General features: G+C 36.1%; 2 protein-coding genes across 2 annotated transcripts; both read right to left on the bottom strand.

Annotated features, from left to right (window-relative positions):
* Window positions 1-1,389: 1,389 nt before the first annotated feature.
* Window positions 1,390-4,232, bottom strand: LOC128639489 (keratin-associated protein 5-5-like). The gene is made up of 3 exons (XM_053691630.1): window positions 4,065-4,232; window positions 3,468-3,521; window positions 1,390-1,581 (listed from the first exon to the last, which is right to left on the bottom strand). Exons 1-3 carry the CDS (start codon window positions 4,186-4,188, stop codon window positions 1,526-1,528), a joined length of 234 nt encoding a protein of 77 aa, XP_053547605.1. The 5' UTR covers window positions 4,189-4,232; the 3' UTR covers window positions 1,390-1,525.
* An 8,334-nt stretch (window positions 4,233-12,566) lies between these two features.
* On the bottom strand, window positions 12,567-15,856 carry LOC128639488 (keratin-associated protein 5-5-like). Its single transcript, XM_053691629.1, has 3 exons — window positions 15,690-15,856; window positions 15,089-15,142; window positions 12,567-12,758 (listed from the first exon to the last, which is right to left on the bottom strand). Exons 1-3 carry the CDS (start codon window positions 15,811-15,813, stop codon window positions 12,703-12,705), a joined length of 234 nt encoding a protein of 77 aa, XP_053547604.1. The 5' UTR covers window positions 15,814-15,856; the 3' UTR covers window positions 12,567-12,702.

Below are 15,856 nucleotides of genomic sequence, written 5' to 3'. Positions count from 1 at the left end.
ATAACACTGTCCTATCCTTTAATCAGTACGCTGATCTAGACCCCTCGGACAACAACATATGGTTTCATTACCTGCAAAGTCGAGAATTCAAGCAATACTACAATCTAAGACACCCAGCAGCGCCACTGGTTTTGAAATATTATGTTTATCTAGAAATAGGCCTAAAAGTGCCATCGCTAGGATTTATCCCATTTTCAACCTGCCGGTAGCAAATAATAAAGAACCCTTTATGCTGAAATGGGAATCTGAACTTAATTTCACATGGGACCATGCAGACTGGGTTAATACTTTAAATAGGGGTTGCTCTTTCTCCCTTAGCGCCAATCTCAGAGAAAATTATATTAAGACCATTTACAGATGGTACCTACATCCAACACTCTTACCGAGAAATGACCGAGATGATGTTTCTAGGTGTTTTATGGGGTGCGGGGAAAGGGGCACGTACATGCACATGTGGTGGGAATGCAACTACGTCGCCCAGATATGGAAACAAACCGCAACAATGCTTAACGCAGTCCTCAATACACAAATTACACTTCAACCTTTACAAGCTCTGCTGCACCAACGCATCTCTAGCCTGTCATCATGGGAGAATAAACTACTGATGATCATTTGCACAGCGACTAGACTAGTCATTGCCCCAGGTATTAGAAAGACCAAATACCTTCCTTTACACTTGTATTACATAAGATCACATATATATTTAAGCTCTCTAGTATCTCGGCAGATATACTTAACCAAAAAGAAAGATTCTTGCAGGTGTGGGAGCCATGGATAATGTACTCAGAAGCAATAAACAATAACACGGAAGGATAGGGATAGCAAACGACCGAGCCCCCCTCCCTACCCCCCCATCTCAGATGGATAGCCCTGTGGGAAAATGTAATCTTATTCGAGCACCTGTGAATTAATACCAGGATAACTCTCTGTGATTACTATTATCTATGTATGTATAAAGAAACACTATTTGTCTTTTTAACTTTCTAAACTCTACTGAGAACCTACAAAACTCAACGAAGACCTCATTTTGATTGTACACTTCGTTTACAACTCTGTTAAATTTGTATTTTATTTGTAGAATGCCTGGGAATGCAATACCTTATTTCTGTTTGTTTTGTTCTTATGTGAAAACTATGAGAAATAAAAATAAAAATCATTTAAAAAAAAAAAAAGCAAAACCTTTGGATCAGAGCCGTTGTTATCTATTCATTTTATGTGTGATTTTTCAGCTATCAATTTGTTTCAGCGCAATAATAAAATGTTCTTGTACATTAGAACAATTTATTTTTATTGTTTTTCTTTAAACATATCATTAAATTTACTCCTAATATAGCATTTTGTTAGTTAAATTACAATTTAGGTGATTACTTAAATTAAACAAAATACAACTTTACATCAACAGATGCCTTTATTTATAGCAGAGTATTCTCATAATAATTAGGAATCACAGAACATTTAACATTCTGAACAATGTGATTAGCAGATAGTGAGTCAGATGTGCACGTGCATGATCTTCCACCTGGTATCAGTGATGTTTCCCTTGGCTCTGGCAGGGATCTGGGCAGCAGGGATTGCATGGATCTAAAGTAGAATAAAGAAAACAAGATAAGTCCTATGTAACAGTAGGCTGAAGCTTCTTCTTCTGATTCTGTATTTCACTCTTAAACATAATGCAAATTAATTAATAAAATTCACAGAGCAGATAATCTGTTCTCCACTGTACTTTACCAAATATAATGATGATACTGAGACCAAACTAGGGAAAAAGTAAATGTTTTGGTACATTTGTAAAAATAAAGATTGTTGACCAGGTAAATTAATTTCAAACAAATGTCAAAGCTTTGCTTTTGCTTTCAATGAGTTGCATTTATTAGGCTGGCTTAGAGCCATTGGGGTGCATGCTCATTAATGTCAAGTTAAAGAGCAGCAGTAATACAACCAGCTGTCATGTGACTATTTCATTCGGGGGATTGGCAAGCCTTGCTCTTGCGTAATTAGTCACATGAGAGCAAAAGCAGTCAGACATGTTACCTAACTGGGAACCTTGTTCATCCATATAATGTTAAATGAGAACACTGTTCATCTTTGAATATTTACATTTTAATGTTGATTTCCATGGAACTCGATGAGGCCTATTTAAGAAAGTGCGAGTGGACATGATCCGATATTGCGGATCATGTCCGCTGCACATTGATAAATGCAGACAGCATACGCTGTCAGCATTTATCATTGCCCCAGCAGTTCTTGTGAACTGCTGGTGGCATGCCGCTCCCTGCAGATTTGCGGCCAATCAGCCGCTAGCAGAGGGTGTCAATCAACCCGATTGTATTGGATCGGGTTGATTTATGGCGATGTCTGTCTGACGACTCAGAGCAGGTGGAAAGGTTATGGAGCAGCGGTCTTTAGAACACTGCTTCATAACTTGTGTTTCTGGCGAGCCTGAAGGCTCACCAGAAACACGAGGCATCATGCTCCATACCGAGCTTGATAAATATTCCCCAATGTCTAGGGCAGAGCTTTCCGAACTTTTCATGTTTGTGACACACTTTTTAGACCTTCATCATTTCGCGACACAGTAATTTAGTTGTACTAGCAAAAAGGAGGTTAAACTAACTTGTTTTAAGAGATATGGGCACATACATAAATTATATAATAATGAAATGTATTTACAAGTAACAGTATGTATGTGCAAGAATTAAAAAAAGTTTAATATCCCTAATAACTACTTACTATTTTAATGGGATGTATGAGGTTGATGCTCAGCGTTTAAGCTGCCGCCCTCAGAGCTCGGTGAGTCTGATTGACTACTGCCCGCGCTGCATACACACTGCTGTTTCACTCACTGACTACACATGCAGTCACAAGCCAATTAATTAGACAACATGTACAGTCAGGAGCCAATGTGCCGCCAATGGGAATAGTTTCAGTTCCCACTGAGCTGCACCAATAGGTTAAGATGATCTGTGTCCCCCTAGGTATCAATCACGTGTCAACCATGTGATATGTGTAGCAGCCAGGCAGAAAGTCAGAAACCAAAAAATTTAAAAAAAAAAATGTGTGCTGAAGCAGGGACACACCTACACACTGCTGCCGACACACTAGTGTGTCCCGACACACAGTTTGGAAAGCACTGGTCTAGGGGAATCAATAATTAAATGGAATATTTGAATGTTACATTCAATATTTAAGTATTAACATTTCTTCTGCAGAAACATTTTAATAGGGACAAATGTGAAGGAGAATTTGAACTCTACCATTTGCATGTCAAACTTCTGACATTTCCATATCCATAGACACCACCAGACTATTTTGAGAGACTAGAAAGCCGTGATAAAAATTTTTTTGTAATGCATTAAAATAAATCTAATTTCTATATATATTACTGTACAATGTATGCTTTATTCTCCCAATCAAATGATCTTTATATAATTCCATAATATTAAATATTATTAATGATCTGTTCTTACCTTTTTTCTTCCCACAAGGGCTCTGATCATGACAATGCTGCACTGGTTGGCAAGCTGAAAAGAGAAGAATAAATTATTGTTTGTTTATTTTTTTGTTTGTTTTTTGTAATCTTGTTATAGAGTTCTAATCCTGCATATCCTGCATACAAGAAGAAATTATAGTTAACATTTTTTGTATTATGTAAGGGTTAATTATATTTTCATGTAAGCAATGTGTGTAACATTAACTTATTTTGTTTCTTGGTTGTATTTATTAGAGAACATTTTAATTTAATAATTTAATAAATATAATTCTTTTCTTTTCTTTTAGGAAAAAATCATGCTCATATGATGAAACAAAAACAAAAAAAAACAAGAATATTGCCTCCTAGACTTGCAGGGCTTATCCTATTCAATTAATAGAGCTTTTGGTAACTTAATATCAGTAAGTGTCCTTCTATCATATGGACCAGGTATGTGCACAAGAGCACTTCCTGTTTCAGAGTTAAAATAAACTACTTTAAGCTAAACTTTTTTTACTATCTCTCATTTTTATATCAGTATCAATAGTATTTATTATATATATTATATATATTTTTTTTGCCAAATGTTACTTACGATCATGGCAGGCGCTCTGCTTTTGGCAAGGATCCTGGCACACGTTCTGCTTCTGGCAGGGATCTTTGCAGGGATCCTGGCACTGGGTCTTCTGGTGACAATGTCCTCCTTTGACTCCAGACATGACTGGTTATGGTTCTGCAAGATCTGCTTTTGGGATAACTTTAAGAAGAGATGTTTCCTAAGCTGTGTTGAGCTGATGTGAAGAAGCTGCTTTTATACACCTGAGATGGACTCATTAAACATAATTCCAGTGATAGCTCATTATATGACTAAACCTATTTTTACAATTATTTCATGAACATAATGTTAGTCCTTTGGGTTGTTATTGCTAAATATGGATGTTTTACAAGCTGAATATCATGCCAAGTATATGACAATATTCTATTTTGTTGTCTACCTTAGGATTTTTATGTCAGTAATAGACTTCCTTTTGATCGGCTCACATCATGTGAATAGTGGCAGAAACAATTAATATACAAGTATGTAACAGAGTGATGGGTGTAATTTAACTAAGGTTAGTAATACATATATAAATTATTATTTGTACAAGCAGACGTCACATGGGATAATGCAATGTTACACAGAAATCTGAACACAGATGCTTTTATGCAGAGAAAAATTTCAAGCTTGAATTTCAAAGTAAAATATTGTTTAAATATTAGGGATGGAAAAAATATCTACTGTTGTTGACGTTTAGATGAAAGAGCAAATAATCTCCATGAATTCCATAATATTTTTTTTTTATAGAGCATAGAACTTGTTTAAATGTATGTTACATTATTTATCATTTGCACCATTAAAATAGCAATTGCAACATTAATTTAAACACATTTGAAATATAAAAATTCAAAAATCTAGGTGTAGTTGACTTTGAACATTTATCAAACTGAATGTTACTTTTGATGATTAATTCAACATAAAAAATTTAACAGCTGCTTAAAAATATATTACAATAAAACACTACTTCTTACACAGTAGTGTCTATTTTAAGATTCTTTTTAAAAAATCTTTATTCTGCGTCCATGAGAGTAGAAATGTTTATTTAAATTTCAGACAAATGCAAATTTGTCTGAATTTTGCTGATTCGTTTAGAGTCATTTGATAAACCTATTGGACAATAGTAAAGAAAAATTAATGATTGTTTAACGAAATCGATTCATTCCACTTGGCAACCCCCCCCCCCCCAAAAAAAAAACGGTGCAGGAATGAGGTGAAAGAGTTATATTGTTTGGTTAATAAGCACCTTTGTTTGTAATCATGTACAGGGGGATGTGACCATTCATTTGTGCATCATCCCCTGTTCAATCCTGCTATAGTTTTAATGACTGAAGTTAGGGACAGCAGGTCAGGCACTAAATGTTGGATTTTAGTCATACAGGAGCTTTATGTTATTTTAATATTGAAATGTTCTTTTAATTGTTTAAATCCTATAAAATAAGAATTTTGTTAATATTAAGTGTCTATATTAGCTGATCCCATTGGAAATAACATTAAGGAATCTGAATCCAATATTCATCCAAACTGAATGCCTGCATGGACGAAATTCAGCCAAACCAAACATATTAAAAAATACAAAAAAAATCTTTCAGATGAAACTATTTTTTTGTGCACATGTCTAGTTGAGAGGCAAATTAAAATAGGACCGACAAGACACAGACCTCCTTAAAATTGTTTAGGTGGCGTGAGGTTTATTTTTTGCTGTAATAACACTAAATGAATGCCTCCCAAATTACTGCTTGGGAAATTATTTCTAGTGCCCAAAGGGGAAGAGCTGGTTGGCCAGGGGAGAAGATTTGATAGTTCAGAAGAGGGTTTTGAGATGTTCAGATGAAGAGTTTGGGCCTCTCAGGGGAGTGATTGGGAAGCTTGGGGTAGCTAACACCCCCTAAATACTAAGTTACAAACAATTAAAATAAAAAAAAACCTATAATTAAATTAATCTAAGATTACAAAAAATAAAAAATTCTAACATTACATAAAATAATAAACCAAATTATCAAAAATAAAAAAATTAAACCTAATCCCTATGAAAATAAAAAAAGCCCCCCAAAATAACCCCCCCTAATCTAATGCTAACTACCAATAGACCTTAAAGGGGCCTTTTGTAGGGCATTGCCCTAGGTTGAACAGCTCTTTTACCTTAAAAAATACTAAGTCCCCCCTCTAACAGTAAAAACCCCACCCACCAAACCCCCCAAAATAAAAAAACTAACACTAATAAATCCTAAACTACCCATTTCCCCTAAAGGGGCATTTGTATGGGCATTGCCCTTAAAAGGGCATTCAGCTCTTTTACTGCCCTTAAAATGGCATTTAGCTATTTTTCAAAGGCCCATTAAATCCCTAATCTAAAAACAAACAAACCCCCAAAAAATTAAAAAAAAAGCCTGTCTAACCCCCAGATAGGTACTCACGGTTCCTGAAGTCCGGCGGTGATGTCTTCTTCCAAGCGGCGATATCTTCATCTAGAAACAAGCCGGAGCAGAGTGCAGAACTGAAGACCGGTGACCGCGGAACTGAAAACCGGCAATGGCGGAACTAAAGACCGGCGACCGCGGAGCCATGGAATGTGGAGATCCTCTTCATACGATCACCGCCGAACCCTGAGGATTGAATTGAAGGTACGCGTTTAAATATGGGGTACCTTGCATTCCTATTGGCTGATTTGAGTCTTCAAACTCAAATCAGCCAATAGGATGAGAGCTCCTGAAATCCTATTGGCTGTTCAAATCAGCGGTCGCCGATTTTCAGTTCCGCGGTCACCAGACTTCAGTTCCACGCTACACTCCATGCTGGCTTGTTCCTGGAAAAAGATAGAAGATATCACTGCTTGAAAGAAGACCTCACTGCCGAACATCAGGAACCGTGAGTACCTATCTGGGGTTTAGATTTAGACTTTTTTTTTGATTAGGGATTTAATGGGCCTTTGAAAAAGAGCTGAATGCCCTTTTAAGGGCAGTGAAAGAGCAGAATGCATTTTTAAGGGCAATGCCCATACAAATGCCCCCTTAGGGGCAAAGGGTAGTTTAGGATTTGTTAGTGTTAGCTTTTTTTTTAGTTTGGCGAGTTTGGTGGGTGGGCGAGTTTTTTACTGTTAGAGGGGGTCTTAGTATTTTTTAAGTTAAAAGAGCTGTTTAACTTAGGGTTATGCCCTATGTAATGTTAGAATTTTTTATTTTTGTAATCTTAGATTAATATAATTTTTGTTTTTTTTGTATAATTTGAAAATATTAGGAAAAGTTTGGTGATTTAGAGGACAATTTAATTAGTTTTGGTGTATGTTTGTGTGGTCTGTAACCTAGAGCAGAGGTCACATTTCAGGTTATTGAAATATGGGAAATTCTGAAAATAGGGTGGGACCAGTGTTTCCTCTGAGGCCAGTTTTGTGAGCAGCCCAGCAGTGAAACAGTTAATTAGAGCAATTAGCAAATACTACACAATGCAGACTGCAAGGTGTGGTTCCTTTATAAACTGTTTCACTGCTGGGCCCCTCACAAAACTGGCCTTAGATGTAACACTGGTTGGGACTACAGTATAAAAGTTCTTATTAGTAGATAACCATAGGACACAGAACACAAACTCTTTGCTAGTATTAGAAAATATGGTGTGCCAGAATAGATTCATCATTTAATCATTTGGTTTTTTTTAATATCTAGTATCAATTTATTGTATATACTTAATCTTCCTATTTTTATACATGGTATCAACATCTGTATTTGAAGAAACTGGACTTTATCTTTGAACACTAGATAGTAACACATATCTATGCCTAGTTATGTAAAACAGAGGTGGCTAACCATGACTATATATATATATATATATATATATATATATATATATATATTTTTTTTTTTTTTTTTTTTTATTTTTTTTCCTGCCTGCAAGATGTTTTACAAAATTTTTGCTAAATTGGGCACTTGCACTTATTTATTTTTATGTCTTAGGCTTCCCAGTTTGTAGATTGAAATCTTGTCCTTTGCCTATTTCCTGAACTAAATGTAATAACTTCTAATTTGTTAAGGAGACAGTCTACTCCAGAATTTGAATTGTTTAACAAGATAAATAATCCCTTTATTACCCATCCCCCAGTTTTGCGTAACCAACAATGTTATATTAATATTATTTTTAACTCTGTGATTACTTTGTATCTAAACCTCTGCATGCCCTATCTGAATAATAAAAGTTTAATTTTGACTAGACTGTTCCTTTAATGTCATTGTGTATTTTCAACCAATCTTTTTTCTCTCTCAACCTAACAGAAAGGGAACATAAGTTTTTACAAAATTAACTCAGTTTGGTTGATAAATACACCAGAGCATTCAGATTTGGGAAATGCAAAACAAATACTAATTTAGTTGCATTTGTTGCACTAGTTTGAAAATGAAAAAAAGTCCATTTAAATAATAAACAATTGCAGATGAGACAAAAATGTAGCTGATTCATTCATGCGGTTATTCTAAAAGTTCTATTAAATAGCAATCAAGCAATTTACTTGTCAGCTGATTCATTCATGCAGTTAAAACTGTTATTCTAAAAGTGCTATTCAATAGCAATCAAGCAATTTACTTGCTGACTGATATCTGTGTCAACAAATAAGTATGAAAGCTTCACTTTTGTTCTTGACAATACTGACCCCTAAAAAAATGTGTGATGTTGCTGGCTTGTAGCTGTAGCACTAGCTACTACTATACATTTATACCATAACTAATCTTGGGCAAAACTAAAGAAATTTATTTTTATGAGACAAATGATTTAAAAAAAGTATTTGAGCACTGTAACCCCCTGAAAATAGTAACTAACACCTAATGCATGCACAATATCTATCTAGCTCCTGAAAATAACTAACACCTAATGCATGCACAATATCTATCTACCTGTCAACCACCAACCCCCACAGCAATAAGTAATAAACTATATTAACCCCTATTCCGCCAACCCCCACATCGCAAAACATCTATTTAACCTATTAACCCCTAATCTGCCAACCCCCACAACGCTATATACTTAATAAAGTGATTAACCCCTAAACCGCCATCACCCCACAACGCAATATACCTTAATAAACTATTAACCCCTAATCCGCAGTTCACCCATATTGCAAAGTACCTTAAAACTATTAATCCCTAAACCACCATCTCCCACCAACGTAATAAACTTAATGAACCTATTAACCCCTAATCCACCATTAACCCACATCGCAACAAACCTAATAAATCTATTAACCCCTAATCCGACAAACCCCCACAACAAAATAACTAATTAAATTACTAAACCCTCTAACCTAACACCCCTAACCTAAAACTCCCTAAATTAACCCCAATTACCAAAATTAAAAAATACTAAGTTACAAACAATTATAATAAAAAGCTATCATTACTTAAAAATACAAAAAACTAAATTTAAATTAATCTAAGATTACAAAAAATAAAAAATTCTAACATTACATAAAATAATAAGCCAAATTATCAAAAATAAAAAAATTAAACCGAATCCCTATGAAAATAAAAAAGCCCCCAAGATAAAAAAAGCCCTAATCTAATGTTAAACTACCAATAGCCCTTAAAAGTGCCTTTTGTAGGACATTGCCCTAAGTTAAACAGCTCTTTTAACTTAAAAAATAATAAGTCCCCCCTCTAACAGTAAAAAAACACCCACCAACCAAACTCGCCAAAATAAAAAAAACTAACACTAAAAAATCCTAATATACCCTTTGCCCCTAAGGGGGCATTCAGCTCTTTTTCAAAGGACCATTAAATCCCTAATCTTAAAAAAAAAAAAAAAAAAAGCCTAAATCTAACCCCCAGATAGGTACTCACGGTTCCTGAAGTCCGGCGGTGAAGTCTTCTTTCAAGCAGCAATATCTTTTATCTTTTTCCAGGAACAAGCCAGCACGGAGTGTAGCATGGAACTGAAGACTGGTGACCGCAGAACTGAAGATCGGTGACTGTTGATTTGAACAGCCAATAGGATTTCAGGAGCTCTAATCTTATTGGCTGATTTGAATTTGAAGACTCAAATCAGCCAATAGAAATGCAAGGTACCCCATATTTAAACGCGTACCTTCAATTCAATCCTCAGTGTGCGGCGGTGATCGGAGACACTCCATGGCTCCGTGGTCGCCGGTCTTTAGTTCTGCCATTGCCGGTTTTCAGTTCCGCGGTCACCGGTCTTCAGTTCTGCACTCTGCTCTGGCTTGTTTCTAGAAGAGGATATCGCCGCTTGGAAGAAGACATCACCGCCGGACTTCAGGAACCGTGAGTACCTATCTGGGGGTTAGACAGGCTTTTTTTTTTTTTTTTGGGGGGGGTTGTTTGTTTTTAGATTAGGCATTTAATGATCCTTTGAAAAATTGCTGAATGCCCTTTTAAGGGCAGTAAAAGAGCTGGATGCCCTTTTAAGGGCAATGCCCATACAAATGCCCCTTTAGGGGAAATGGGTGGTTTAGGATTTATTAGTGTTAGTTTTTTTATTTTGGGGGGTTTGCTGGGTGGGGTTTTTACTGTTAGAGGAGGGACTGTTTAACTTAGGGCAATGCCCTACAAAAGGACATTTTAAGGGTTATTGGTAGTTTAGCATTAGATTAGGGGGTGTTTTTTTTTTTTATTATTTCCATAGGGATTAGGTTTAATTTTTTTTTTTTTTAATAATTTGATTTATTATTTTATGTAATGTTAGAATTTTTTATTTTTTGTAATCTTAGATTAATTTAATTTTAGGTTTTTTGTATTTTTAAGTAATGATAGCTTTTTATTATAATTGTTTGTAACTTAGTATTTTTTAATTTAGGTAATGTTAGTCACTGGCGACTCCAGAAATGTACGCTCATTTCTGGACATCTCTAGTTTATCCGACTTACGGCACTTTATGAACTGCCGGCAGGGTTTATATGATAGCCCGATGTGCGAGGTGAAATTACGGGCGGCATAGGTTTCAGCAGTTGCGCTGAAGCTTGCGCCGCATATGTAATCTTGCCCCTAGTGATTATATATAACTGATATGTAATTACCAATATTAGCTTTACTGCCATTTTATTAAAGGGATAGGAGAGTGAAATTGAACTTTCAAAATTCAGATAGAATATGTCATTTTAAGACACTTTAAATGTAATTATGGTCTCAAATGTACTTTGTTCTCTTGGTATCTTTTGTTGCAAAGTAAATGTACATGTGGTCAGCAGCAACAATTCACCACTGGGAGCTAGCTGGTGATTGGTCGCTACACACATTTGTCTCGTCGCTTTTTCAACACCTTATGTTTGTTAAATTTGATGGGTCCATTTTATTGTTGAAATAAAATGCAAAACCTGTGGTTGGGATCTGAGTATTTATTGTAAGGGTGATTTTCCAGCAGTCTGCTCTTATCTAAACATTTCCCAATCTGGAAATTGTGTTGTTGCTTGGATTATGATCACTTGGAAAAACACAGATAAACAGCTGAATATCTGCTGATAAACAAAATTGGAAAGATTGAAATCGACCTTATTATTTGTAAAAAATGAATGCAGACATGAAACAGAATGTAAATAAATATTGTCATATGCTTTTATTGTTGTTCTTCAAAATTAATTGTAAAACCAAGAAGAGAAGGAAAAACAAGATTTTTAAAATGTATTCTTTAGACAGTCAGAAGAACCGTGGTTCCTCACGAGGTGCGCTTGTGTGTGACGGTGATATAACCTCTTGCAAATCCTGGAAACTTGGGCCGCACTCCCAAATAAGATGAAGTAGTGATAAGTCCTGCAGATAACAGAGAGACAAGAGAGGCGCCACCATAGAACAGTAACGTATGGAATAATCTGGAACACAGGACAAACCCCTTCCCCTAAAGATGAATCTACTCACAAGCGGAGCGGCACAAGATGAAGTGCCAGAAACAGCTGGTCGGGACTGATATGAGTCACCTGACAGACATGCTGGAGCGTCACTCCGTCACTGCTTTCGTCGCAGGGGCTTGTCACAGGGGCCTTGTCTAGTATAGATACTGAATCATCCAAAACAGGCACAGTGGTGTCTTACTGGATATGCTGATCGGAATAGCAGACTAGCACATATGAGTTCATGCTGATAACAGGCTGATAACAGGCTCCAATATCTGTTCTCAGAAAGAAGGTTCCCTTATTCACTCCAGTTACACCAATACCCAATATCTCTCAGTGCTCTAGCCATGTCCAGCAACAGCTGCACAGAAATAGGAGAGGAACAACATTCTTTCATGTATTTGTTACATTGATGGTTCTAGACCTTAACAATGGAAGAGGACCTTAAACAAATGGGAGAGTGGACATGATTAAAGGGTAGGATTGGTGGAGGGACTATAAGTTTCTAATACTATCTCTGTTCTTGTTATTTAAATATCAATAGTGCAGTAATAAAATGTTATTTTACTTTAGAACCATTTATAATTGTTTTTTAACATCTCTTTGAACTCACTCATAATGTAGCATTTTGTTAGTTAAATGAAAATGTAGGTGATTACTTAAATCAAACAAAATACAACTAATCATGATCAGATACATTTATTTAAAGCAGAGTATTCTCAAAATAATTAGGAATCACAGAACATTTAACATTTTAAACAATGTGATTCTAAGCAGATAGTGAGTCAGGCGTGCACATGTGCGGTCTTCCACCTGGTATCAGTGATGTTTCCCTTGGCTCTGGCAGGGATCTGGGCAGCAGGGATTGCATGGATCTAAAGTAGAATAAAGAAAACAAAATAAGTCCTATGTAACAGTAGGCTGAAGCTTCTTCTTCTGATTCTGTATTTCACTCTTAAACATAAGGCAAATTAATTAATAAATAAGACAAATTAATTAATACATAAGATTCACTGAGCAGATAATCTGTTCAGCACTGTACTTCACCAAATGTTATGATTCCAATGATTAATCTGAGAACAAACTAGGGACAAATTGAATGTTTTGGGATATTTGTTTAAAAATAAAGATCGTTGGCCGTGTTTATTCATTTCAAACAAATGTCAAATCTTTGCTTTGCAGTTAATTAATTCCATTTATTAAGTAGTGGTGGCTGGCTTAGAGCCATTGTGATGCATGCTCATTCATGTCAAGTTAAGGAGCAGCAGTACTATGATAAGCGGACATATGACTATTTCATTCTTGGAGATTGGCAGGCCATGCTCTTGCGCGATTGGTCACATAAGAGCAAAAACAGGCAGACATGTTCCCTAGCTGGGAACCTTGTTCATTGATCTAATGTTAAATGGAGAACACTGTTCATTGTTGAATATTAACATTTTAATGTTGATTTTCATGGAACTCTAGGGGAATCAATATTTAAATATTAATATTTTTTTCTACAGAAACATTTGAATAGGGACAAATGTGAAGGAAAGCTTTAACTCTACCATATGAATGTCAAACTTCTGACATTTGCATATCCATAGACCCCACCAAAAAAAACTGTAATGCATTAAAATAAAAATAAAATCTATATTATCACTGTACAACTTATGATTTATTGTCACTGTACAGGGAGTGCAGAATTATTAGGCAAATGAGTATTTTGACCACATCATCCTCTTTATGCATGTTGTCTTACTCCAAGCTGTATAGGCTCGAAAGCCTACTACCAATTAAGCATATTAGGTGATGTGCAAAATGGGTCAAAAGAAGGACTTGACAGGCTCAGAAAAGTAAAAAATAGTGAGATATCTTGCAGAGGGATGCAGCACTCTTAAAATTGCAAAGCTTCTGAAGCGTGATCATCGAACAATCAAGCGTTTCATTCAAAATAGTCAACAGGGTCGCAAGAAGCGTGGGGAAAAACCAAGGTGCAAAATAACTGCCCATGAACTGAGAAAAGTCAAGCGTGCAGCTGCCAAGATGCCATTTGCCACCAGTTTGGCCATATTTCAGAGCTGCAACATCACTGGAGTGCCCAAAAGCACAAGGTGTGCAATACTCAGAGACATGGCCAAGGTAAGAAAGGCTGAAAGACGTCCACCACTGAACAAGACACACAAGCTCAAACGTCAAGACTGGGCCAAGAAATATCTCAAGACTAATTTTTCTAAGGTTTTATGGACTGATGAAATGAGAGTGAGTCTTGATGGGCCAGATGGATGGGCCCGTGGCTGGATTGGTAAAGGGCAGAGAGCTCCAGTCCGACTCAGACGCCAGCAAGGTGGAGGTGGAGTACTGGTTTGGGCTGGTATCATCAAAGATGAGCTTGTGGGGCCTTTTCGGGTTGAGGATGGAGTCAAGCTCAACTCCCAGTCCTACTGCCAGTTTCTGGAAGACACCTTCTTCAAGCAGTGGTACAGGAAGAAGTCTGCATCCTTCAAGAAAAACATGATTTTCATGCAGGACAATGCTCCATCACACGCGTCCAAGTACTCCACAGCGTGGCTGGCAAGAAAGGGTATAAAAGAAGAAAATCTAATGACATGGCCTCCTTGTTCACCTGATCTGAACCCCATTGAGAACCAGTGGTCCATCATCAAATGTGAGATTTACAAGGAGGGAAAACAGTACACCTCTCTGAACAGTGTCTGGGAGGCTGTGGTTGCTGCTACACGCAATGTTGATGGTGAACAGATCAAAACACTGACAGAATCCATGGATGGCAGGCTTTTGAGTGTCCTTGCAAAGAAAGGCGGCTATATTGGTCACTGATTTGTTTTTGTTTTGTTTTTGAATGTCAGAAATGTATATTTGTGAATGTTGAGATGTTATATTGGTTTCACTGGTAAAAATAAATAATTGAAATGGGTATATATTTGTTTTTTGTTAAGTTGCCTAATAATTATGCACAGTAATAGTCACCTGCACACACAGATATCCCCCTAAAATAGCTAAAACTAAAAACAAACTAAAAACTACTTCCAAAAATATTCAGCTTTGATATTAATGAGTTTTTTGGGTTCATTGAGAACATGGTTGTTGTTCAATAATAAAATTAATCCTCAAAAATACAACTTGCCTAATAATTCTGCACTCCCTGTATATTGATCTTTTTATAATTCCACATTAATAAATATTATTAATGATCTGTTCTTACCTTTTTTCTTCCCACAAGGGCTCTGATCATGACAATGCTGCACTGGATGGCATGCTGAAAAGAGAAGAAAAAAATATTATTATTATTGTTTTAATTTTCTTTTACATCTCTAATTCTGCATATCTTGGCAAGACTGTAATGATTTACAAGAAGAAATGATAATTAACATGTTTTGTATTATGAAACGGTCTATATGTTCACAAGCAATGTGTGTAACAGTAACTTATTTTGTTTCTTGGCTGTATTTATTAGAGAACATTTGAATTTAATAATTTAATAAATATTGTCGTGTTTTTTTTTTAGGAAATAATAATACTCATATGCTGAAGAAATGAAAAGCAAAACAAGATTATTGTCCCCTATGCTTGTGGGACTTGTCCCATTCAATTACTAGACCTTTTGGTGACGTTTTATCAGTAAGTGTCCTTCTATCATATGGACCAGCTATGTGCACAAGAGCACTTCCTGTTTCAGGGTGGAAATATACTACTTTAAACTAACCTTTTCCATGTAAAAAATATCTACTATCTTTCATGTTTCTATCTCTATCAATAGTATTTTTTTGATAAATTACTTATTATTTTTGCCAAATGTCACTTACGGTCATGGCAGGCGCTCTGCTTTTGGCAAGGATCCTGGCACGCACTCTGCTTCTGGCAGGGATCTTTGCAGGGATCCTGGCACTGGGTCTTCTGGTGACAATGTCCTCCTTTGACTCCAGACATGACTGGTTATGGTTCTTCAAGATCTGCTTTGGGATAACTTTAA

This window comes from Bombina bombina, chromosome 9, assembly GCF_027579735.1.
Source record: "Bombina bombina isolate aBomBom1 chromosome 9, aBomBom1.pri, whole genome shotgun sequence".
NCBI classification, from domain to species: domain Eukaryota; kingdom Metazoa; phylum Chordata; class Amphibia; order Anura; family Bombinatoridae; genus Bombina; species Bombina bombina.
The sequence above is the reverse complement of the archived record's forward strand: the minus strand, read 5'-3'. Positions and strand labels throughout refer to the sequence as shown.

Coding starts and splice junctions, on each gene's coding strand:
- LOC128639489 (XM_053691630.1), bottom strand. CDS start 4,188: ATGTCTGGAGTCAAAGGAGGACATTGTCACCAGAAGACCCAGTGCCAG. Junction 3,522..4,064: donor GCAGAGCGCCTGCCATGATC/GTAAGTAACATT, acceptor TTCTCTTTTCAG/CTTGCCAACCAGTGCAGCAT. Junction 1,582..3,467: donor CCCTTGTGGGAAGAAAAAAG/GTAAGAACAGAT, acceptor ATTCTACTTTAG/ATCCATGCAATCCCTGCTGC.
- LOC128639488 (XM_053691629.1), bottom strand. CDS start 15,813: ATGTCTGGAGTCAAAGGAGGACATTGTCACCAGAAGACCCAGTGCCAG. Junction 15,143..15,689: donor GCAGAGCGCCTGCCATGACC/GTAAGTGACATT, acceptor TTCTCTTTTCAG/CATGCCATCCAGTGCAGCAT. Junction 12,759..15,088: donor CCCTTGTGGGAAGAAAAAAG/GTAAGAACAGAT, acceptor ATTCTACTTTAG/ATCCATGCAATCCCTGCTGC.